Genomic DNA, 24,462 nt, shown 5'->3' with positions numbered 1-24,462 from the left:
AGGCCACTACCTTATATTAGGTTTCTGGTCAGTTACAGCCTAAATATATATAGTTATAACAAAAGGATGTGGGAGTGAGAATTATCACAATTCATATGTACACTGCAATTGTGTAGCAATGAAACACTACATGACCTGGATTTTATACACTAAGGTTTAATTTGTGTGGCTGTGCAGTTCAGGTGATATGTATAAATGCATTTTAAATTGTTCAAATGTATCAATGTGTTTCCAATCTTCCATTCAGTAAAATCATGCAGAAAAGTTCAGAGCCATTGAGCGTTACCAGAATATGGCTTGGAAGAACAGCTTCAACAAACTTAAGAAGGAAGTTGAAGTTTTAACCAACACATGGCTACCAAAAGTTGTCATTTGCCAATCTTGGACCAGCCCGAACAGATCAGAGATGTAGTTGACTAGAGCAGACTAGCTGTTTCTTCATGGAAAAAGTTAACTCACCAAATGTTACCAGCATGTCAGTCATTGTATATAGTTGTGACCCACTAAGAGTTGCTTCAAGATCATTAAAGGAACACATCTCTATTATTAGGAATGCTGAAGCTATGGCCTACCTCACTGATGTCGTTGGGTTTGTGACGTTGATGCTAGTGTAATTGATTTTGATTGATGATTTAGGTCTCAATAATCAGTAAAGTTGCTCTTTGTGGTGTAAGCAACCAATTATCAGGTGGGCTTGATTATTAGAAATGAATATTGAATTATCAGGTGCATATTGTGCTAATAAAATCAGTAAGACTCTGTGGCACAAAGAAGTGGCATGGTTGACAAAGAGTCTATAAGTTTGGCTATAACTCCTCTGATTACTGCGACAAAGGAATGGACAGTATATGTACCTTCTTTGTGGTGTAGATCCACCTTCACCATGCATCAATGATGTTTGCTCTCCTTCACTTGTAGATTCTAATTTAAATTACTATTTCACCTTCACTAAAATGAAGCCAAGCCATGATCTAACGTTGTATGGTTGATATGAAACTTAGCTTACAGGAAGAAGTCAAGTGGTACCTCTGCAAAAATTGTGCTCCAGAATATACATGGTGGAAATAAGAGTTTGGTAAAATAATATGATAGCAATACAATACATGTATACACACATTTCTGCAAAATTAATGCTACAGTATGGCTCAAAGGGCATAAATAACCAGAAAATCAAGTGGGTAAGGTGTATTTGACTGTTGGTCAAATATACTTCACCAACTTGACTGTTAGTTAAGGATAGCAAATGTATATCACTGCTTAATGAAAAACAAGAAGGCTTTCTTCTGTATTCTTCAGCTACAGGTTTCTGCCTCCCTGCCTCATTGTTAGTCTATAGTTGTCCAATAAAACAAACTGCTCTATTAGAGTATCTTAATCTTTTCTGGAGTCACTTGTACTTAAAAAGTCTACTCATAAACAGGAGTTCCAAGATTTACATGTGGGCCCAGACTAAGGTATAACTTGTTGTGGCCTTGCATATGCACAATAATTGTTATTTTAAACATTCATCATCATACAAAATACTAGACACTTTTCAGGTGCCCACCTGCTAATTGTCACCATACATCCAAACTAGAGTTTAACAATTGTACAGTATACATGTAAGCCGGTAGCTAATGAAGGTCCATCTGTTACCAATGATGCAACATGTTGAGTATCAGTATACACTGACAGAGTTCAAGTGTGTACGTACAGAGAATGTGCAGTAGTAGTGATAGTAGTATTTAATACAAAAATTAATGACATCAAATTTTCATGCTTTAAAAATCACTATGTCATTATATGTAGCTGTGGTGGTTGTTAGCAGCATCCTGTGAACAGTGTAGCACAGCTTTTTGTAATACACGTCCTATGGATTGAAACAAGCACAAAATAAATTGTTATATTACAACACAGCTACAATGGCGTATAGTAGGGCCCAAACGAACTTAAGTGAATTCAAAGGTTCGTTCGAATGAATGAACATTCGAGTGTGGGTTGAACAGTTCAAACTATACTAATTAGATAGTGATACAGTTAACCATTCCATAATGATGTGTGGGAAGTTATGTGTTGATGATTTAGTGGCATTTCAGGCCAAGCCTATAAAGTAAATTGTGAGGTTTTAAGGTTTCCATGTTGTGCCAGCTAGTTGTGCCAGCCAGTTGTCTCAACTGTAGCAGTAGTAATAACCTGGTAACCACGAGTATTTTTACTTGTAGTTATTCAATTTCAAGTTTTCTCAGTTAAAGTGTTGACAACTGTACATGTTGCAAAGTTGTGATACATGCATTTACTACAGTATGCTGTAATTCGCAATTTATATACAGGAACAAGTTCTATTTGAAAGTTCGAAAGATTTGTGAACTTTACTCAATGAATGAATGTTCGAACCCTGACAATCCAAGTTTGTTTGGGCCCTAGTGTATAGTAACTGTAACAACTGAACTGCGAAAAGAGTATGTATTCAAAAATCTACTGATGAGAAAGAAAGTGTGATATAATTTGCAGGCACCTAAGTTAACTGCAGCCCTCGTGCATGGGGATATATATCGGGTAAATCAGTAGTGAAGCAATCAAGGAAGTCACACACGACTAATTTAGCATATAAAGATACTTTTTAAAGGCTATGGTAATGTTTAGTCTAAACAAGATACACAGTGCAGCTGATGGGAACCAAAAGATTTAGAAACCCTCAGGCCTTTAGTAGTGCTCTTGCTACACTCTGGACACTAAAGTCTTGGGCCTTCAGAGTTACTAAATTGCTAAGTTACCTTCTAACTATTATTTATGAACTCCTGGTAATGCATGCTAAAAGCGATTAAAAAGTCAGAATCGCATAGGTCCATGTTTCATGTGCAGTAGTTATCTACTATACATAAACAGCACAGAAAGTATACTAGTTGTATCAACCAACCATGGGATGTATGTATGTATGTACACATACAGTTTCATACATGGACGCTTTATGTACTTTATATTCAAACACACACACACACACACACACACATACGAACGCAAGCATGTACACATGCACCTGTATGCCACACATATGCACAGACGCATGCAAACATACACTACTATACACAGAGACACTTACTGAGCATATGGGATATATGTGATACAGTACCTGTAAAACAACAAAAGCAACATTTAATAAAATATGGCTTATAACTTTGTGGACTAGCCACCCTGACCACTTGGGGTTTGAAGAGTGGGCAGGGTAGTGAACAGTACTACTATACCATTACCTTTAGTAGTCTCCTATAGTATTGCTGCATGTGTATGACTGTGTGTGCAGATACAAGCATGTGCAAGTAGAATGCATACATGTGATGTGTGAGGCCAGTGGCTAGACTACAGCCTGGTAACTCAGTATTACAGTAAAAACTGTAACGAACGGATCATACAAAGTTGGGTAAATGATATTCTCATGACTTTACTGGTGTTTGGTACTTACAATTTAACCCAGCAGCAACTGTAGATCATGTGATCCAATGAGGGTGCTTATCAAAATTAAAACATTAAGAAATGGACCAGTCTATAACATAACAGCCAGGTTTCTAATGTTCACATGTGCAAATTCCGCAACCATTGTAAAAACATTGTGATATCTTTTCCATAATAATGCTGTGACTTTAAAGCTCAGCCTAAGTCCATGTTCAGTTTCTTCACTCACATTTCCTTGTTAATGGAGACCTGGTATTTACAAAGAAAGCTGTTCACATCTTACATAGAACAACAGGTGAGGTATATACCAGTGGGACTTCAGATGCTCAAACCTTCACAGTACCTATTTAATTTCTGTTGATTATCAGCAGATACTACTGTAGACAGAAAATCCAAAATATGCTCTCCGTGTTACTGGAATGCGTATGTGTACCAGATACTTTAGGAGGGTACCCTGGTTGCTAAGTCAGTTCTAGGTTGTCAACCCAAGCAAAGCATGTGTTATTTTTGTTCTCATTATGGCAACTACTACTGGCAAGATGCTCATGGTCATCGACCCTATGGATACCTCACTTGCAACAAGTACCATAGTGAACACCATTTCTGTTTCATGTTTTGCAACAACTGCTGCATTTTTATAGTCAACGGTGGAAATGTATGCTAAGGAGGACAAAATTGCCACTATGGTGACTTCATCCCAGCAGCTACCCGGCAGTCTATAGAAGAGCTTCAGGCTGAGTTAAATAAAAAGACCAAGAAGAAACAGCTGAAAAAGCTGCTAAGAAAGCCCACCTTCAGCAAAAGTTGTTTTTTTTTTGTAAGAAAGGAAGTGAGAGACGATGTCGCTTCGATGAATTAGTTCAAGAACAGATTCAAATAATAGCTGGAACACAACTTCAAGAAGCGTCTGTCAGCTCCACACCTACCTCAAACATGTTTCCTCGACCTTACAACAAGCAAGTCAAGTGTTGGATGAAGGTACCCATCTACTAAGTCCAGGCAGAAGTCAATAAGGCTGGCCAACTGCTCCGAGTTTGGGTGGTCAGTTGTGTCAAATATAATGCTGACGAGCTGGTGAAGATTCAGACAAGAAAGAAAATTGAGAAAGCAGAAAATGCTGCAGAGGGAAAGGTAACATTGGCATGTAGGAAGCGTGCTGATACACAGCCACCAACTGGAGGTGCCATCACCAGTTACACCACTTCTTGAGAAGTCTACGTATCAGACCAAGTGCACTGGAAGTCGTCCAATTCAGGTGCCTTCTAATTTTATTCCAACTCCTGGGCACCGGGTAAGTGCTGTTCAAGGAGTGCATTTTTCTATGGAGAATATGGACGAGCTGTACTAAAGCAACAAGAGTGGTACAGCCCAAGTTGTATCCTTTGTCATGCATATTGCATGAATGCTTATGATCTGGGTTTGTATGATTTGGTGCCAGTTGGCAACGAGGGAAGCACATTGCTGATGTCATAGAACATGGTTACGGCTTGCCACTGTTTCCTCTCCTACTTCTTATTTTAGTGCTAATCATAATTCAGCCATAGACCAACCTGATTTTATCACTTAGCAGTCTATGGTCCCAGTGAGATCTTTCATATGTAGCCCCTCATCAGTTGTAGAAGGCAGTAGTAAGAAGCGGTCGGTTATCAATCTTTGACACCTAAATCAGTTTCTTTGGAAGCTGGTCTTTAAATATGAAGACCTGCAAATTGCTTTTATTACTTTTTTGAGAAAGGTGGTATGGGGTTTGCATTTGACTTCACCATCATGTTGATATACATGAAACAGTATTTGAATTTCATGTGTACTGTGGAAGGGGTGCACACTTTTGTATTTGAGGTTCTTCCATTTGGGTTATCTACAGCATGTTACTTCTTTACTAAGCTATAATTAAGCATGGTTGTAATACTTAGATGATGGTATATTTTCAGTTCACACTGACCTGCCAGCCAGTTTAATCAGGATATTCTGGTAGCAGCCGGCCCACCCTGTGAAGTCCCACTGGGCGCCTTCTTTTCAGAACTCTGGGTACCAGGAATTTGTATGCAGTCCTGAATAACCATGACTATTGGAATGATTTTTGCTATTGTCCCCAGAAGCTCTTACTGAGTTCTCGAATGTTATGGAGCATAGTCACTATGTAGTCCACGGTCAATGGGATGTGGTAGAGGCCCAACATGGCGTGAGATATGGGCAGTCACAAAATGGTTTTTGAGTCTTTGGTACCCAATATTCATAATTGTACAATTTTAGTGGCTTACTGATACTCTGAACGTCTAACGTACAAGTATATTCTCCAAGTTGGAAGTAAGGCAGTAGTCCTTCAGCAAGAGGACCTTTTGATTTTTTACCTCCAATAATGTATCTATTGAGCCTAAGTGGGTTTGTTGCGATGAGAATCATTTTGCTTAGCCATGTTCAGGATTTTGATGACTGGCAATTGAACCTTGCTATGTTTAGCTGGCTGAATTCCAAATGGGGTCAATTACTGTAGATTGTTTTGCTAGAATTAGCTCCCTAGATTCAACAGCCGTTTCTGTAATCCAGGTTTTGATGCAGTGATTGGTGTGATGAAATAAATTGGTGGTGTCCACTGGTCTATCTGATTCCCAGGTTGTTGAGACATGCTGAGAATTGTGAATGTGAAGGGTTTCTTTTTGGCCTTCAGCACCATTTTGGCCTCTCATTTGCCCAGATGGTGAACATTTTGCTCGGACTGGTGTGATTTACCACTTACTGATAACTTGTTTTAACCTGGTAGAGTTGCGTCTGGTTCTTTGGGAGTTCTAAGCCCACTACTCGGGTCCTGGTTTTGTTAGATTTTCATGCTCAGGTTGATCCCCTTGCTTAATCTATTCATCCTGTATGTAGTGTTTACAAAGTCATGTTTGCTGGTAGAGCGTTTTAATAGCTGTATTATATCTGGCTGTCAGTATGTACGGTTTGTATAGCCTCATGGTGTTGTAGTACCAGCCACTGTAGGCCAGTGAGCTAAGGTAAACATCATTATCTATATTGGCACCGCCAGTCACTGGACAAAAAAAAAACGGACAACATTGCTGTGTTTATTTAGTAACAGTCACTGTTGGTCAGTGGGATGAGTTGTATGATTGCTATGTTGAGTACCAGCCACTGTCGGTCAGTGGGCTGAAATGCTTTCGAAAGTACTTTATTCCACCCACTTACCAAAGAAGGTATGGGCTTCAGCCCACAGGTCATTTGCCATACACAAGGATGCGAGAGTTGCTGATAGAGCGACAGGATATTCAGCAGACCAATTTGGAGTGCATACTCTTAGGTGTGTTTCTGCTACAGCCCAAGCTGATTGATTGTTTAAGAAGCATGGTAGAAGGCATTCCAAAAAGTTCTGGTTACTGACTTTGAGTGTTTTAAAGCCTGGGCATCTACCCATTCTTTGCATCCCATAGTGTATGTATCACGGTGATTTGTTTAGTGCACAGCCAGGAAAACCCAGTGGGGAGCATGCAAGGTGTTTAGTGAGGAGGACATATGGCACAGCCTGCTATGGGGTACTACTCCTGAGGATTAGTAAACATTGATTCATTGGACCCAAAGTAGGGCACTTGTGGCCCAGTGTTTCATTGGGTAAACAGACTATGCATACGTCAACTGACAGCTTTGTTTCTTTTGTTGTGTATATGCATATCTATTTCAGTCATGGTACATAGATGGACCCTTGTCATTGAAACACACAACAGTATATATTCCCATGTGCTATGTACATGTACGGTACACTAGATTACACTATGCACAGACCCACACACTACACGCACACTTACCAGATGAAACAAATAACTTGTATTGCAGCAAACAAGAATGCCAAACCAGCCAAGTCCCACTATGAGAAATGAAAATTATGCCAATGCTCAACACACATTACTTATTACTAGCAGAAATTAAGCATCATATCAGAATATACTTACCCAAAATACTGCACAGAATGTCAACACAAATGCCAACTACAGAACAAAGCAGTAAAATTAATGTCAAATAGGTCCCAAACATAATTATCAAGGCCTCAGTAAAAGACCACCTTTTAAAAACGTATTTCTTGGTCCCACAGGTTGCCCTACTAAATTTGGATCTGTATAAGAATGCAAAACCTGTGTTCTTATGAATAAAATTGGCACATCCTATAGTAATCATTAATAATATTACACCTGTATCTATAAGGCCAACATTTTCATTTCTCAAAGACAATCAACATCACTGTATAATTTAAATATTCAAATTGTATATACACATACAGTTATTGTGAGCCATTGACGCCATTTAGTATTAGTGAATAGTCACCATCTTAAATAGCTGTACTATACAGTACACCACCATTGAGTATATTAAGACCATGAACAACTATTTGTCTATGGAACCATGACTTTCTGTGTAGTCACATAAAAGGACGCTTTGGAATGTCTGATAATTATGACACTTGTCTATGGTCCCTTTAGCATCAGAAATGCGCACATCTTTAGACCCCTGAAACCAGGACACCTCACTGCTAAGCAAGAACATATCTCACTATCTTAGGATGTACACACATTTCTTTAGGTGTCCTGATTCAATAGTATACCACTCACCGTTAATGCTATCACTGCAATGATTCTCTGTGGTTGAACGATGTTCTTCACTTGTTTTATTGGGTCTGCAAGGAAGAAGGTCCCAGCAACTGCAAGGATCATACCACTTGTGAACAACACTGCAAACACTGCCTTGTTGAAGAAGGCTAGAATACATCCCTGTGAAGGAGCACATGATAGACCTAAGTATCACAATCTAATATGGCACATACATACATTCCCTAATTTATTCGGTACTTTTAAAGGATAGATAAGTATAGGTGTATTAATGTCAAGCTCTTTAATACATACAGCACAAGAAAATGCTGATCACAAATAAATGGGAAAAAAGAAACAGTTTTGTTTTGCAATTAGTTACGTATTGTACATATACCCCAAACATGTACATACAGGTTGTTTTGATACCACAACATAATAACTTACTAGTACAATAAACAGAGCTGCTAATCCTGAACATATTCCAAACCCAATCAGCCTGTTAGTCCAGCTCATCTTGGTCACCCTCTTGAAGTCATCCCCAAACTACAGTGTAATAAGTATAACCTAGTTAGTGACACCATATGGATACTGTTGGACCAATGGTAGCAATACAGTGGAATCTCTCTCTAGGATGGACTACGTTGGGAAATTTATTTTTGTCCTCTGTAAGAGGTAATGTTAGTTGAGGTGAGTATAAAATTATTACTACTACACCTGACCAAGGCATTATATTTAAAGAGGTTGTCCACAATTTATGTTAGGAGGTTCCAATACAGACATAAATTTTCTCTAGCATGTAATTGGTAGTTATTCATAAGGTTGCTGCTGTAGACAACCGTGAAGCTATTATATTTGTATAGTTGTGAATTAGTCTTGTGCGTAAATATTAAATAGCCAGGCATTTCTCATCCTAACACTGCATACTACATAGTGATAGCTTATTGAATGCATAACATCAAGCACCAGGGGAAATTCAGCCACTTCCTGTAAGGAATTCAGTGTACTGGAGCTATGCACTTCTCTACTGGCATATGGTATAGCTACACCAACACACATTTCAAGTTATGTGCATTCATAGCCCAACCAAAATACATGATATGCGAAGGCTATACAAAAACATACGGGGTACAAAGAGACTAATATTTTATTTGAGAGCGATATAGATGGTTCTTACGCTTGATAGAATTCCTTTTTTGTCGTCATCTTCCTCATCAGTTAGTCCAACGGTCTTTTTAAAAGTGTCCATGACAGGTGCGCTTTTAACGCTGACGAAATGGTGGAATTTAATTAGAGTTATATTCTAATTAGTGCTCATCTATCATATGTTCAGTAGCGAGGAGTCACTGAAGAGACGCACAGGACCTCATGGAACGGGAAGATTGAAATATCTACAGGCGATAGTCACTGAATATCAAGACACTAGTGACAAGGGTGAGTACAATACTTGTGTGCTGTGGACATACAAAAGCATATTAAGTGTAAACATCGAGCTGCAAGATTTGTTCTAGCAACGCAATGTTATAGACATGCTGAGTTAACTTTAATGGCCAAGTTAATGAAGTAGAAGAATACCTGCATGCTGCTATACTTCTTATTATTCAAGATTGTGAGAAACTAACTTGCACTGCCTAAGCGTCTCCTGTGTCATATACTTGTGTCTAAATTCTCCTTAAACTTGCAGAGCTACAATCCAGATTGTCAAGTACAAAATTAATATTCTTTTTCTACCTAGAACGGAACAATTAAGAATTGATATCATTGACACAATTGACCTTGACACTTTTAAAAGCTAGACTGAATTTATGATTGCATTTTAACGTGTTACCCCTAGTGGACTTCACTAATTAAGCTGTCTGTCTGTTTATATTCTTTGTGATGTTAGATGTTTGTCTCGTCAACCGTTGCATGCACCGGAGCACCTTTTTTTGTGCCAAATGAGGCGTCGATCATCTGGGACTGAAGTTGAGCTTCTAATGGCCATCATTCATCGTTTTGCAGCACGTTGAATGGTGTAGAGCAAAAATTGCTGGAATTCTGTGTGTAAACTGCATGGTGAACCACAAGTAAGCACCTAGTTTTACTAGCATGAAAACTAAGTGTGTTGTATAGCTGTATGGGTGGAGCAAGTGCTCTCTAATTTGTCTGATTGTGTGATGGTGGACTGGGTCTCATTCCAATCTGTTTTGCCTTAAAACTATAACATTTATGTTCATGTGTATACTTTTTCTTTTATTCAGAACCTTTTTTGGTGCAGCATTTTTACTTCTACCTTTTCATGTCATTTTTTCGCACCACAAGTGCAACTTTTCTTGCTATACCTTTATATTCTCTCTGAAACAATGTTAGCTGGGTACATGTACTAAAAACAATCGTACACTTATACTCCCTATACTACCCTACAACCTGCAGCTTCGTATAATCTAAAGTCTGCAGTAAAGCAATCTACATTTATGGATTTTAAGCACAAATCACTTCAGTATGTTGTGCAATCAAGTAGAGTGATAGATGGTGCCCTGTGTGTAGAACTAATTGCCCTACAATGCTAAGTATTAAACTTTCTACTAGAGTGTATGAATAGCACTTAAACAATATTGGGCTATATACAGTACACATGCTAACCTACAGCTGTACCTATATCGTCGTCACCTTCCTATAAGCTATAAAAGTTGGTAGTAAAGCAAGCTACTACTCATTACTGTAAAAACAGTTATTTAGCTTTGTTAAGCATGTAGGGAATATGCAGGTACCAGTTATAATTTATCACTCTATATGAGTGCATAACATAGGGCGGGTACCAGTGCTGGCTGATAATAAATCTCATGGTGTTTATCTGTCTATGGTGATATTTTTAGAACACAAACTTCAGATCATTGCTAACTTGGCCAACTTTGGCTATGATCCGATCAACTATCAGTTCTTCCGCACGTTGAATGTGATTGACTTGTTTCTTGATGTGTTGGCTGAGGAAGACCAAGACAAGGAAGACAAAGAGTACAATGACACAATGATACAGTTTGCCATTGGTGGGATTTGCAACTGCTGCTTAGGTGGGTGGGGCTCATTGTCACTTGATTAACATGTCATTACACAGACAAGTTGAACAAAGCTTACATCATTGAGAATGATGGGATACAATATACTGTGAAGTGTTTGGAGAGGTTTGTAGTGTTGTGTGTGCGTGTGTGTGTTAGGCTTGGGGTCAAATACATGAGTATTTGTATTTAGCTGTATTTAAATACTATTTTTGAGTATTTGTATTTTGAAGTTTTGAAACAACATGTATTTGTATTTGTACTTAAATACTTTGTGTAAAAACTTAAAATACTTTCTGCAAATACTTCAAATACTTTGCTGCTGAAATTTCTGAACAAATAGAGGAAGAATCTGGCGTCAAGAAACTAAAAACCTTTTGTCAGTGATTTAATAAATGAGTCTGACTTTGCAACTGCTGATATTTCCAAGGATTTAAACACAATTGTTGAGGAGTACTTACTTTCACCCTGCATACCGCAAGGAGAAGATCCACTTGTGTTTTGGAAAGTAAATCAAACAAAATTTCCACCTTTAGCCAAAATGGCTTGTAGCTAGATTTCTCTGCATACCTGCATCCTCAGCACCCGTAGAAAGACTGTTTAGCATAGTAAGTAAAGTCTTTTGCCCTGATCGATGCCATTTAACTGACAAACAATTTGAAGAATATATGTTTATAAGATATGTATTCAATAAGTTAAGTAGCTAGCCAGTTACTAAGCTATTATGAGTGGTCAGTTGCTTTTACCATACACTTGTGTATTAGAACAATATTAAAACAGCTGTGTGTACTATTGGGTGGTTGTGTAACGTGTAGTTCAGATCAAAGTACAAAAGTAATTTAGAAGTATTTGTATTTGAAATACATCCTGGGTATAAGTATTTGTATTTTGTATTTCATACTTTCAGAGTATTTGTATTTAAATACTTTTCAAAGTATTTGACCCCAAGCCTTGTGTGTGTGTGTGTGTGTGGGGGGGGGGGGATGCGTGCGTACATGTGTGTGCGCAGCACCGGTGCAGTGCCCCACTAGGATGCAGTACAGTCTATTGCATGTTTAGTTATTTCAATATTAATGATAATACCGTTATCGTGCATCTCCACTCCACTAGTACTAATGACTGTACAGTCATGTCAGCCATTACTACACTGATGTATCTGATCACCCCGGAAACCAGGCTGGGTGAGTGGGTAGAATTGTGTGTGTATTGTACATTCCACTTTGAGCATGTGTGTAGTTACAGGATATATAGAAAGATTTTAACAGTTAACTATAAATTTATTCAGTGCAATATCCATATATATTCATGCACCCACTTAATGCACACACCCACTTGTCAGCAAAGCCTTAACAAAAGGCGACCTGAGTTCTATAGTACGTATGTCTTCATTGTGTGTAATTATCCTTCATGTTTTAGTTACGTCCATAGCTACTTTTCTCACTATTATTACAGCCATTACAGCTGGATATATTCAGAATCGGATGAAACAACTTGTCAAGTCTACCAATACTAGAATATCTAATCTGGCCAAGATCTTCTTAGAGGTACTGAACTAACCATGTATAGAAAGAAGAAATGTGGTGAAAAAATACAGTATTTCCACACTACAGAAACCCATTAAAACAATTCCCATATGCACCTTTTGAAGGGACACTCCTCTCTTTGCTACAGAACATACTTACCACTATTATGGTGTGTGTTCAACTTTTCTTTAATCACACAGCACGATAGTAGTTTACACTATACCCTGTAGTTTAAGCAGTATCACCAGTACGTATGGAAAATACAGCATGAAAGCTAGGATGTGTCAAGAGGCTAGTACAGCATGAGGCGAAGCTGAGTGCTGTATTAACCTCAGAGTGTTGTACTAAGAGTTAATAATACTGGAGAGGTTAACTCTTGGTTGTACTTATTAAACACTATTTTCTACTGACTGACTGACTAACTGCCTGCTGATTTCAGACAAGCATAACTTGATGATGGCTAAGGCTACGGGTGTGATTTATTTTCACTGTTAGATGTAGCTTCAGCCCAATGGGTGCTTTTGGCATAATATGCAGTACATACAATGTAGGCATCATGGACTTACATTTGTCCTTTTGTGTCCCGTTTCTTCTTGACTGTCAATTTGCAGTAGTGTATGATGGCTTCCCTACATTTGTAATGGAAATTGTTCATAATAGCTGGATTGATTGCAGAGGCTCTTCATGTAATATTCTTCCATTTGTAATGCATAGCTTAAACATAGTGTAAGTGGCTGCTACACTTTTAAGCGATTCAATTTTGGGGCGCATGTTCAAGCTAAAACATTACAATTTGCCATTTTTTCTAATGTGGGGTTCACCAGTCATAATTGTGTAACAAAAAAAAGTAAACAGGTACAAGGAAAAGTTAGGGAGTAAATGACGTATGTATCTGCAAGTGTAGGCAACCTCCCTTGTTTCACTACTTTTTATGCCTATGATCGATCCCTAATTCCTAGTACAGTACCTGTGTTACTACACTGTATGCATTCATTGATGTACTATCACAACTACAATAGTAGGTAGTTTTTATTTTCAGCTAAACTATGTAGTCACTACATTGTTTCACCTTTATGTGCCTTCTAGGACTACTGTAAACGGAACATGCCAGCTGGTGATGAGAATTAACTAGTCACTGAGTCATATGTACAGTATCTGTTGTACAGTATATAATATTCATTTAAAAAAAAAAAACATCCATTCTATTTTAATACATTTTACATAACATCTGTATATATGTGAATAATTTCTTTTGTATATTGTAATAGTCCATTAGGATTAATATTGATGGGGTAATATGTTCATTTCTTGTATATATCACACTTTGCACTCAATGTGGAAATCACTTTGTTAACGCTTGTCAATTCCTGGAGCCGTTCTGTCCTTAGTAACCACTCTGACAGATGCGACAAGTTGCCTGTAAAAATATTATGCAGTACAGTTTGATCAAACAACTCCTAATCCAAAAATCTATCTGCATGCAATATGGTAGGCGCGTGTGTGTGTGTGTGTCCCCATCAATTACAGTTCTTACACACTTTGGTTTGTCAACAGTTGGTCCTAGTAGCTGATTTTGGCCTGCAATAATCTCTGTAGTGGTAAAATATACGTACAGCATCAGCCGTACTGTCCAACTGACAAGTGAGCCAACTCAACTTTGTAACCTGACACTACACCACTAAAGAGTTAGATTTTTTAATCACTAAGATTTTACTGTATGTGGTCTTGTGTAAATGGCACAGACCATACGGTTTTTAGTCACAAGTCATAAAGGATTATCACTTTCACTATAAGTGCAATTATTCTAGCACATTTCTGGTGCCAAAGTTGCTCTGAAAAGTCATACAAGTACTAGTGTAACTCACTGTGTTTCCAAGCAACACCTTGTAGCAGACATTTCAGTAAGGCTGTATGACCAGGAGGTTTGTACTATTTAGGCATAGGTTTCTAACCCCAAATTCTAACGTAGATTTGTTAAAAGCCTTGGTTGCCATCTCTACTTGCACATAAAAAATGTACACAATTATTCCAAGTTTTTTTTTTTTTTGGGATATCTATCAGTACAAGAAATGTGCCAGACCAAATTGTTTAGGTGTTGGTGCTTATACTGATAGCAAATAAGCCCCTGTGCCTAAAAATATGGTCTATGCCATGTGAGACTATAACAGATCCAAACGAGGAGATTTGTATAACTGAAAAACACATAAAAATCAAAGAGCCACTCATTTACGTATACGCTGACCTCTATATTCAGTTACTCTAATAGAGCATACACCTGTTGACAAAAAAATTAAACTGTAATTGGTACTCTAATCAACACTCCCTTTAGTGTGGACAACTGACTATCCACTGTATTGACAGTTATCCATGAAGCAACAGTAGCAGCATATTTATTAGAGTAGCACAAGTACAACTGTGTATGTACATGTGAGCCCCTGCCTGCTTGTAATGTGTAGTGTACAATGTTTGAGTATGTGTACGTGTGTGATATAGAGCCCTATACACTATTACACAGCTGACCTGATATGGTGTTCACCAGTTCAGCCATGTACTTCACATTATTCTTGTCTGGCTTGTTACCAGGGGGACAGTGTAGTGTGTAGTCCGGTCCATACTGACTAAACCACTGGACAGAAATAATATACACACAACAGTTGATCCTCAAACTAGAGTTTTAAAATCAATAAGTGTGTACAATTAAGAACACACTGTACTTTACACTAGTGCTGAAATACTCTAATAGAACAGTCACTTAAATGTAGTGCTATGATACTATGTGGTATAACATGTCTAGTAAGTCTCAAGTACACCTTAGGTGTACCTCATAACCTCATTAGCAATAATGACAATGTTAACTACATGGGTCCTAAACGTACATGTAGATTATGAAAGGCCTCATTAATAAGACAATATTTTAGGTCCAGTAGAGACAGTGGCTATTAAAATACAATCACTATAGTACAACTATGGTAACTGCACGTATAGCTCAGCAACAACACTCATGTACACTAATAAACAATAAACTGCTCTAATAGAATGCACAATGACACACCTGATGTTCCGGGATATCATTGGGTAACATCCTCTTCACAGCAATACTGGTCAAGTAGGCCCAACAACGTGCAGTGTTTGGGAAATTGTAGCCACCTATAAGGGGGTGTGGACTAGTAAACTACATGTATACATAGTAAAATGGCAAATGCTCAATGCTACTGGACAGAAAAAAATGTGGAAGAAAACAAACAGTGGTAAGCACATCTAAACATACAGTGAATGTAAGCACAGACAGGTAATAGAACACCTACACCATATACAAAAACTAGAAAAAAAATTCACAGTTGCTACAAGCCAATGTTATTATTAAAGCTGACAGGAAGTAAGACTCTCTGTTATGGTGTCAATTGCAAAGAGTACCTTTAAATGTTATGCACACTCTATTACTTAAAACCAATTGAATATGTGTTAATTATATACAGTTGATTCACCTCCTCCAAGTAACAATGTAGGTAGTTGCCAGTTCAAGATGAAGGCTACACAATTTCCTAGTCCTTGTATCGTGAGGTTGAATGACTGCATCGGGTCACCATGGAGACCATCAGCACCACACTGTACAACAACCACCTCAGGTTCAAACTTGTCCTTAATCTCTGCCATCACCCTAGCAAATAGATGAATACTTATAGTAACGCACATACATGGAATGGTAATTGAGTTTAACGTAAACATTATGTGACCTAATTTGGGAAAACCGTCGATCTACGCACATCAATAGATTGTGAGATATGCGATTTTAAACATTTCAATCTTGGGAAAGACAAAGGCTACGAGTTTTAAATTTTCACCGTGAATACAGCCAACCATAGTGTTTATTACAATTCAATCCATAGAAAGCAAGCTGTTGGTATAAGCATGATTTTGAGCACCTTTTTTCATGACGATATCTGTAACACAAGCACATCACCATGGGTGGTGGTGGGTGGGTAATTGATATATGAACAGAAAATAGCCGAGCGGGTAATATGGTGCTTCCAGCCTTAATATTGGGCTCTCAAGACCACCTGTGCCACTGAAAAACACAGAAATGTATGCAGAAAGTATCTGGACAGCTGTTCATGTCTCTAGTCTTGTGTTTCAGCTTGCCAGTGACATTACAAGGTTCCAGAGCATTCCCAGTGGCTGGCACACGTCTCTAGAAATCCACTTGTGAAAAGCAGCCTGTTCAAACCAGAGGCATGGCTGTGGTGCAAATGTGTAGAGTATCAAGACACACGGTAGTGTGTCGTGCGGCCCAAGAAGCCGGCGCGTAACACCCGTGAGTATATTGACAGGAAGAAAGAAAACGCAATTTTCGCACCTCCGTAGCTCTGTGCTTCCTTGATGAAACAAGACGATTTTTGCTGTGGACATGCCCCCCAACTGCAGCACTCCACATTCCAAATTTGAGCGAAATCGCTTCGCGCGTTCCCGAGATATGCGACTTCAAAAATTGGCTCAGTTTCTTCGTTTTTTTTTTCTTCTTCTTCTTCTTCTTCTTCTTCTTCTTATTTTTCTTTTTCTTGTCGCACACTTACAAAAACTGCTATAAAACTCGCACGCCATATCCGATTGCCTTGAAATTTGGCACACAGAAGGGGGATATAAAGGCGCATCTCGGTACCAACTTTGGCTGGAATACGATAAACAGGCAAAGAGTTATGAGCGATTATTCACGAAAATTAACACCAATATGTTGTCACGCCTACAGGGTAAACCGCGTATGGGAAGAAGCTGAAAATCGGTGGGTGAATAGGTTAACTATTGAACCTCAAACCTTTTGTGGTTTGAAAGAAATCGAGCTAAAAACCAGGAAGATACAACGAAAAAACCAACAGTGTGTAACAATTACGCAATCGAGATTAGCTAATAAAAAACGACTGCTTGCCACGCCTACCAGGTAAACCGCTTGGGGTAATGCTTTGAAAATCGCTGTACAGATGGAGTTATCATCTTAGAAAGGCTCTTCAATGGTGTAGAAGAATCAGACTTAAAACCACGGAGTTATAACACGAAATCCAACTTAGTGTAGCAAGTGTGAGATCGAGATACTCTAATAGAGCAGTCATCCTAATAGAGCAGTCATCCTAATAGAGCAGTCACCCGAAGAGAATTCAAGAGATCAGCTAGAAACAAGTAACCTGTATAGAGATCAGCTACAAACAAGCCACCCTGTAGAGAGATCAGCCACAAACAATTCACCCTGTAGAGAGATCAGCTAGAAGAAGTTACCTTGTAGGGAATTCATGCAACTATAGAAAGAGATAATTCAGCTAGAAGAAATCACCTTGTAGAGTTCAGCTACAAAGAAACCACAATGTAGAGAGTTCAGATACAAAGAAACCACCATGTAGAGAATTCGTTTACAAACAAGTCACCCTATAGAAAGATCAGCTAGAAGAAGTTACCTCGTAGAGAGTTCAGTTACAAAGAAACCACCATGTAGAGAATTCATTTACAAACTAGTGACCCTGTAGAGACATCAGCTAGAAGAAGTTACCTTGTAAAGAGTTCAGCTACATAGAAACCATTCTGTAAAGAGCTCAGCTACAAACAAATCACCCTGTAGAGAGATCAGCTAGAAGAAGTTACCTTGTTGATAGTTCAGCTACAAAGAAACCATCATGTAGAGAGTTCAGCTACAAACAAATCTCCCTGTAGAGAGATCAGCTAGAAGAAGTTACCTTGTAGAGAGTTCAGCTTCAAACAAATCACCCTGTAGAAAGATCAGCTACAAACAAATCTCCCTGTAGAGAGATTAGCTAGAAGTTATCTTGTAGAGAGTTCAGCTACAAAGAAACCATCATGTAGAGAGTTCAGCTACAAACAAATCTCCCTGTAGAGAGATCAGCTAGAAGAAGTTACCTTGTAGAGAGTTCAGCTTCAAACAAATCACCCTGTAGAAAGATCAGCTAGAAGAGGTCACCTTGTAGAGAGTTCAGTTACAAAAAAACCACCATGTAGAGAGCTCAGCTACAAACCAGTGACCTTGTAGAGACTTCAGCTAGAAGAAGTTACCTTGTAGATAGTTCAGCTACAAAGAAACCATTCTTTAAAGAGCTCAGCTGCAAACAAATCACCTGTAAAGAATTCAGCTACAAATAAATCACCCTGTAGAAAGATGAGCTAGAAAAAGTTACCTTGTAGAGAGTTCAGTTACAAAGAAACCACCATGTAGAGAATTCAGCTACAAACTAGTGACCCTGTAAAGACATCAGCTAGAAGAAGTTACCTTGAGAGAGTTCAGCTACAAAGAAACCATTATTTAAAGAGCTCAGCTGCAAACAAATCACCTATATAGAATTCAGCTACAAACAAATCACCATGTAGAGAGATCAGCTAGAAGAAGTTAACTTGTAGAGAGTTCAGCTACAAACAAATCACCCTGTATAGAGATCAGCTAGAAGAAGTTACCTTGTAGAGAGTTCAGCTACAAAGAAACCACCATGTAGAGAGTTCAGCTGCAAAGAAATCACCCTGTATAAAATTCTGCCACGAACAAATTGCCCTGTAGAAAGATCAGTTAGAAGAAGTTACCTTGTAGAGAGTTCAGCTACAAAGAAACCATTCTGTAAACAGCTCAGCTGCAAACAAATCACCTGTACAGAATTCAGCTACAAACAAATCACCCTGTAGAGAGATCAACTAGAAGAAATTACTTTGTAGAGAGTTCAGCTACAAAGAAACCACCATGTAGAGAGTTCAGCTGCAAACAAATCACCCTGTAGAAAATACAGCCACAAACAAATTGCCCTGTAGAAAGATCAGTTAGATGAAGTTACCTTTTAGAGAGTTCAGCTACAAAGAAACCACCCTGTAGAGAGATCAGCTAGAAGAAGTTACCTTGTAGATCGTTCAGCTACAAACAAATCACCCTGTAGAGAGATCAGCTAGAAGAAGTTACCTTGTAGAGAGTTCAGCTACAAAGAAACCACCATGTAGAGAGTTCAGCTGCAAAGAAATCACCCTGTAGAAAATTCTGCCACAAACAAATTGCCCTGTATAGAGAGATCAGTTAGAAGAAGTTACCTTTTAGAGAGTTCAGCTACAAAGAAACCATTCTGTAAAGAGCTCAGCTGCAAACAAATCACCTGTACAGAATTCAGCTACAAACAAATCACCCTGTAGAGAGATCAGCTAGAAGAAATTACCTTGTAGAGAGTGAAGCTACAAACAAATCACCCTATTGAAAAATCAGCTTGTAGAGGTCACCTTGTAGAAAGTTCAGTTACAAAGAAACCATTCTGTAAAGAGCTCAGCTGCAAACAAATCACCCTGTATGAGAGATCAGCTAGAAGAAGTTAACTTGTAGAGAGTTCAGCTACAAAGAAACTATCATTTAGAAAGTTCAGCTTCAAACAAATCACCTGTAGAGAGTTCAGCTACAAACAAATCTCCCTGTAGAGAGATCAGCTAGAAGAAGTTACCTTGTAGAGAGTGAAGCTACAAACAAATCACCCTATTGAAAAATCAGCTAGAAGAAGTCACCTTGTAGAAAGTTCAGTTACAAAGAAACCACCATGTAGAGAGTTCAGCTACAAACTAGCCACCTTGTAGAGACATCAGCTAGAAAAGTTACCTTGTAGAGAGTTCAGCTACAAAGAAACCATTCTGTAAAGAGCTCAGCTGCAAACAAATCACCTGTACAGAATTCAGCTACAAACAAATCACCCTGTAGAGAGATCAGCTAGAAGAAGTTAACTTGTAGAGAGTTCAGCTACAAAGAAACCATCATTTAGAAAGTTCAGCTTCAAACAAATCACCTGTAGAGAGTTCAGCTACAAACAAATCTCCCTGTAGAGAGATCAGCTAGAAGAAGTTACCTTGTAGAGAGTGAAGCTACAAACAAATCACCCTATTGAAAAATCAGCTAGAAGAAGTCACCTTGTAGAAAGTTCAGTTACAAAGAAACCACCATGTAGAGAGTTCAGCTACAAACTAGCCACCTTGTAGAGACATCAGCTAGAAAAGTTACCTTGTAGAGAGTTCAGCTACAAAGAAACCACCCTGTAGAGAGATCAGCTAGAAGAAGTTACCTTGTAGATCGTTCAGCTACAAACAAATCACCCTGTAGAGAGATCAGCTAGAAGAAGTTACCTTGTAGAGAGTTCAGCTACAAAGAAACCACCATGTAGAGAGTTCAGCTGCAAAGAAATCACCCTGTAGAAAATTCTGCCACAAACAAATTGCCCTGTATAGAGAGATCAGTTAGAAGAAGTTACCTTTTAGAGAGTTCAGCTACAAAGAAACCATTCTGTAAAGAGCTCAGCTGCAAACAAATCACCTGTACAGAATTCAGCTACAAACAAATCACCCTGTAGAGAGATCAGCTAGAAGAAATTACCTTGTAGATAGTTCAGCTACAAACAAATCACGCTGTAGAAAGATCAGTTAGAAGAAGTTACTTTGTAGAGAGTTCAGCTACAAAGAAACCATTCTGTAAAGAGCTCAGCTGCAAACAAATCACCTGTACAGAATTCAGCTACAAACAAATCACCCTGTAGAGAGATCAGCTAGAAGAAATTACATTGTAGATAGTTCAGCTACAAACAAATCACGCTGTAGAAAGATCAGTTAGAAGAAGTTACTTTGTAGAGAGTTCAGCTACAAAGAAACCATTCTGTAAAGAGCTCAGCTGCAAACAAATCACCTGTACAGAATTCAGCTACAAACAAATCACCCTGTAGAGAGATCAGCTAGAAGAAATTACATTGTAGATAGTTCAGCTACAAACAAATCACGCTGTAGAAAGATCAGTTAGAAGAAGTTACTTTGTAGAGAGTTCAGCTACAAAGAAACCATTTTGTAAAGAGCTCAGCTGCAAACAAATCACCTGTACAGAATTCAGCTACGAACAAATCACCCTGTAGAGAGATCAGCTAGAAGAAGTTACCTTGTAGATAGTTCAGCTACAAACAAATCTCCCTGTAGAGAGATCAGCTAGAAGAAATTATCTTGTAGAGAGTTCAGCTACAAAGAAATCATCATGTGGAGAGTTCAGCTGCAAAGAAATCACCACTGCCCAAATTTCAAGGCAATAGCTCTTTCCATTCTGAAGTTATCAATTGTCAAAGTTGGCAAATTGGATGTGTATGGAAGGCCCCTTTTCGCAAATCCGGTCCCATATGTATTATATATATAATTTGTACATTTACTGATAAAATATTTAAAGTACATCTACTTCATCTTTTCTTCTTCCTGTAGTAAAGAAAAAAAACATAGGTTAAAAAAGTCCCAAAGCTGGCCATAGGCCGGCTTTGGGGTATACAAATACAAAAAGAAATGAAATCTAATCCAAAACAGCCAAGCTGTAAAAACAGTGTGCGGCCCTCAGAAAGGCTATGGTGAAAAAAGATGTGAAATCCAAGGTGGCGGCCAAGAAATGGCTGTGATGGTAGGTTAATGGTAAAAATTTTAATAACGACAATTCAGGTGAATTTTTGTGCCGCTTCACAAAATTTACCTGAATTGTCATTATTAAAATTTTTACCATTAACCTACCATCACAGCCATTTCTTGGCCGCCACCTTGGATTTCACATCTTTTTTCACCATAGCCTTTCTGAGGGCCGCACACTGTTTTTACAGCTTGGCTGTTTTGGATTAGATTAATATTACGTGTACATTCTGCTTACACACTTCTTGTAGTTTTGCACACACTTACTTAGCTATGCCTTCAAGTTGGTAAAGGGTTAGAAACGAGTGTAAAGGTCTGGTTATATGGACATAAACTTCGCTAAAAGTTATTAAGAACAAAGGTACATATACATGGCAAAATATGAGTGCATTTCTCTATACAATTTGTCCTAACTTATCTTACAACACAACACTGCACACAGTATATTTTGTACACCATACTCTGTCTTTAACGACCTACAGTACGGTGAAAGATAGTGTGAAAGATATTTAAAGTGAAGGCAATTTCGAGTTGTTTGAGCTATACGTTGTGCAGCTAAACATATTAGCTAGAAGTACGAAGTACTGTAGGTAAATTTTGTGTAGTTCTCAGCATCTTTCTTGCAACTGCTGTAATTATATTGAAGCTTAAAGATAGTAGAGTGGCTTAGTATAATAGTTACAAATATATAATCTTAGCTTCTGTTTTATTAACTTATAGAGCTAGGCACTTTGCACCTTTATTGCATACACTCTAGCTATACTTTCACAGAAAGTTTAAACTACAGCTGTAGAAAGACACAGAAAGAATGAAGACCATCTCAAGGCACCCAAGAAACAGAGAACTGAAGCCCTTTTGTTGTTTCACTGCCACTCAGTGCTTTTACCACTGTGACCACCAATAACATCAAGCACTGAAAACATAGAATTGAGACAGTTGGTGGAGTGTCTCAAGGTATCTGCCTGCACATCTCTAAGATGGACTGCCATACTACAAGATGAGAATACAGAGTCAAACTGGTGTTTTCAAAACTGCGAATGAGGAGTGGTGTGTACCACTGACTCAATTCAGTGTGGCTATTAACCAAGACTTGACATGGAGCTTGTTTGTGTATGGTGTGGAGCTTTCTCGGCATAATATACCAGCAACAGAGACACTAGCATTAGTAAACAATTCATCTTGTGTTAACTACCTTTTGTAACACCTTGCCAAAATGAGTATCTGCCAAGGTAATCCAGATCATAAACTAGTACCAGCAGATGATGTGCGTTGTTCACCTTGTAAGGACCACAGAAAATCCGTGAATTAAATGCTATGTCGTTCAAAAAGCTGCAACCAAGTGAACACAGAACTACTTCAGACATCCATGTAAATTACTGCTGCTTAACACCATCTGAAACTATCATGTTTGCATTAGGAAGACAAAAGAAGAACTACAGTAGCTGCAGTTACTGTACAACTAGAGACATTTTCTGACAGCTGTGCAGAAAGTGTTAATGTACAAATTCATTAAGATTTGCTGGCTGTAATAGAAGCCAGAGTGGGGGAAATTCAGCAGAAGTCTCTATCAAATTCATTTCAACGTCTTTGTTTTGGGACCAACAGCTTAAAGCTGCTCGCTAAAAGCCACCATCTGCTATGCGATGGAATCCAACAATGATTAAGTGGTGCATTTATCTTTGCCATCTTTCCAGTGGTGGATATAAAACCCTGAGAAAGTCTGGTTGTATTGCCCTTCCATTGCAGCGAGCTCTTTGTGACTATACCTACGTTGCTAATGTTACCCCTAGGCTTTCTAGTGATGTTGACTTATAATTAATTGAAGCAGCAAAACTCACTACTTGTCCAGAATTTGAGAAGTGTGTGATAGTGCTCATGGATGAGATGCACATTACAGAGAGTTTAGTGTATGACAAAGTGTCAGGCAGTTGTGTACTGCTAGGTACTTTGGTGGGTTTTGCTAACCTCAGAAAAATAGACACTCATCTTCCTACCTTTTAATGACCATTAGCAAAGACAATGCTGGTTCTAATGGTCAGAAGTCTTAACAGTGGCCTGCATGCCCGATTTTCCTGTTCAAATTTAACTGGAGATTGAATGTTTCGTGTGTCTTGGAAAGCAGTAGGAGGATCGGATTCAAGGTGCTTGTGATTGCCTGTCAGCAAATCGCCGTCTATTCCAATAGCATGGTCCTGCAAGATCCAAAGAATTAGTGTACAAAGTCAAAACCTGTATACTACAGAAAATAGAAGTGTGTTCTTTTTTTTTTTCAGACCCTCCTCATCTCCTGAAACCATCAGAAATTGTTTTGCAAGTATAGACAACTTTGGGTACATGAATAATGTCCATGTAGCTAATATGCTTAATTGCTAGCTATTTTTTACAGTTCAAAAAGCCAATTAGCTGGTCACACATTGTTCAGCTGTATACTGAAGGAAGGAGTACACTAGAGACACCTGGTACTTCTTTAGC

General features: G+C 38.4%; 3 protein-coding genes across 3 annotated transcripts in view; 1 reads left to right on the top strand and 2 right to left on the bottom strand.

The window, feature by feature from the left end:
- Window positions 1-1,709: 1,709 nt before the first annotated feature.
- LOC136258268 (vesicle transport protein SFT2B-like) lies at window positions 1,710-9,338 on the bottom strand. Its single transcript, XM_066051609.1, has 7 exons — window positions 9,181-9,338; window positions 8,451-8,549; window positions 8,028-8,186; window positions 7,374-7,409; window positions 7,230-7,288; window positions 3,080-3,109; window positions 1,710-1,849 (listed from the first exon to the last, which is right to left on the bottom strand). Exons 1-7 carry the CDS (start codon window positions 9,250-9,252, stop codon window positions 1,801-1,803), a joined length of 504 nt encoding a protein of 167 aa, XP_065907681.1. The 5' UTR covers window positions 9,253-9,338; the 3' UTR covers window positions 1,710-1,800.
- LOC136258266 (armadillo repeat-containing protein 7-like) lies at window positions 9,275-13,772 on the top strand. The gene is made up of 6 exons (XM_066051608.1): window positions 9,275-9,437; window positions 10,859-11,053; window positions 11,098-11,164; window positions 12,149-12,219; window positions 12,491-12,582; window positions 13,648-13,772. Exons 1-6 carry the CDS (start codon window positions 9,329-9,331, stop codon window positions 13,687-13,689), a joined length of 576 nt encoding a protein of 191 aa, XP_065907680.1. The 5' UTR covers window positions 9,275-9,328; the 3' UTR covers window positions 13,690-13,772.
- Window positions 13,716-24,462, bottom strand: part of LOC136258257 (histone deacetylase 8-like) — a 17,421-nt gene continuing 6,674 nt past the window's right edge. Inside the window, exons 8-11 of the mRNA XM_066051576.1 lie at window positions 16,047-16,219; window positions 15,614-15,708; window positions 15,082-15,187; window positions 13,716-13,978 (exon numbers count right to left, since the gene is read on the bottom strand). Of these exons, the coding sequence (XP_065907648.1) occupies window positions 13,863-13,978; window positions 15,082-15,187; window positions 15,614-15,708; window positions 16,047-16,219 (490 nt within the window). The 3' untranslated portion in view covers window positions 13,716-13,862. The remainder of the gene's footprint in view (window positions 13,979-15,081; window positions 15,188-15,613; window positions 15,709-16,046; window positions 16,220-24,462) is intronic.

The sequence above is a fragment of the Dysidea avara genome, chromosome 6 (genome assembly GCF_963678975.1).
Source record: "Dysidea avara chromosome 6, odDysAvar1.4, whole genome shotgun sequence".
Classification (NCBI taxonomy): domain Eukaryota; kingdom Metazoa; phylum Porifera; class Demospongiae; order Dictyoceratida; family Dysideidae; genus Dysidea; species Dysidea avara.
Note: the sequence above shows the minus strand (reverse complement) of the source record. Positions and strands in the feature narration are given on the sequence as shown.

Coding starts and splice junctions, on each gene's coding strand:
- LOC136258268 (XM_066051609.1), bottom strand. CDS start 9,252: ATGGACACTTTTAAAAAGACCGTTGGACTAACTGATGAGGAAGATGAC. Junction 8,550..9,180: donor AAAAAGGAATTCTATCAAGC/GTAAGAACCATC, acceptor ATTACACTGTAG/TTTGGGGATGACTTCAAGAG. Junction 8,187..8,450: donor CAGCTCTGTTTATTGTACTA/GTAAGTTATTAT, acceptor GCTCCTTCACAG/GGATGTATTCTAGCCTTCTT.
- LOC136258266 (XM_066051608.1), top strand. CDS start 9,329: ATGTTCAGTAGCGAGGAGTCACTGAAGAGACGCACAGGACCTCATGGA. Junction 11,054..11,097: donor GATTTGCAACTGCTGCTTAG/GTGGGTGGGGCT, acceptor GTCATTACACAG/ACAAGTTGAACAAAGCTTAC. Junction 11,165..12,148: donor ACTGTGAAGTGTTTGGAGAG/GTTTGTAGTGTT, acceptor CCACTCCACTAG/TACTAATGACTGTACAGTCA.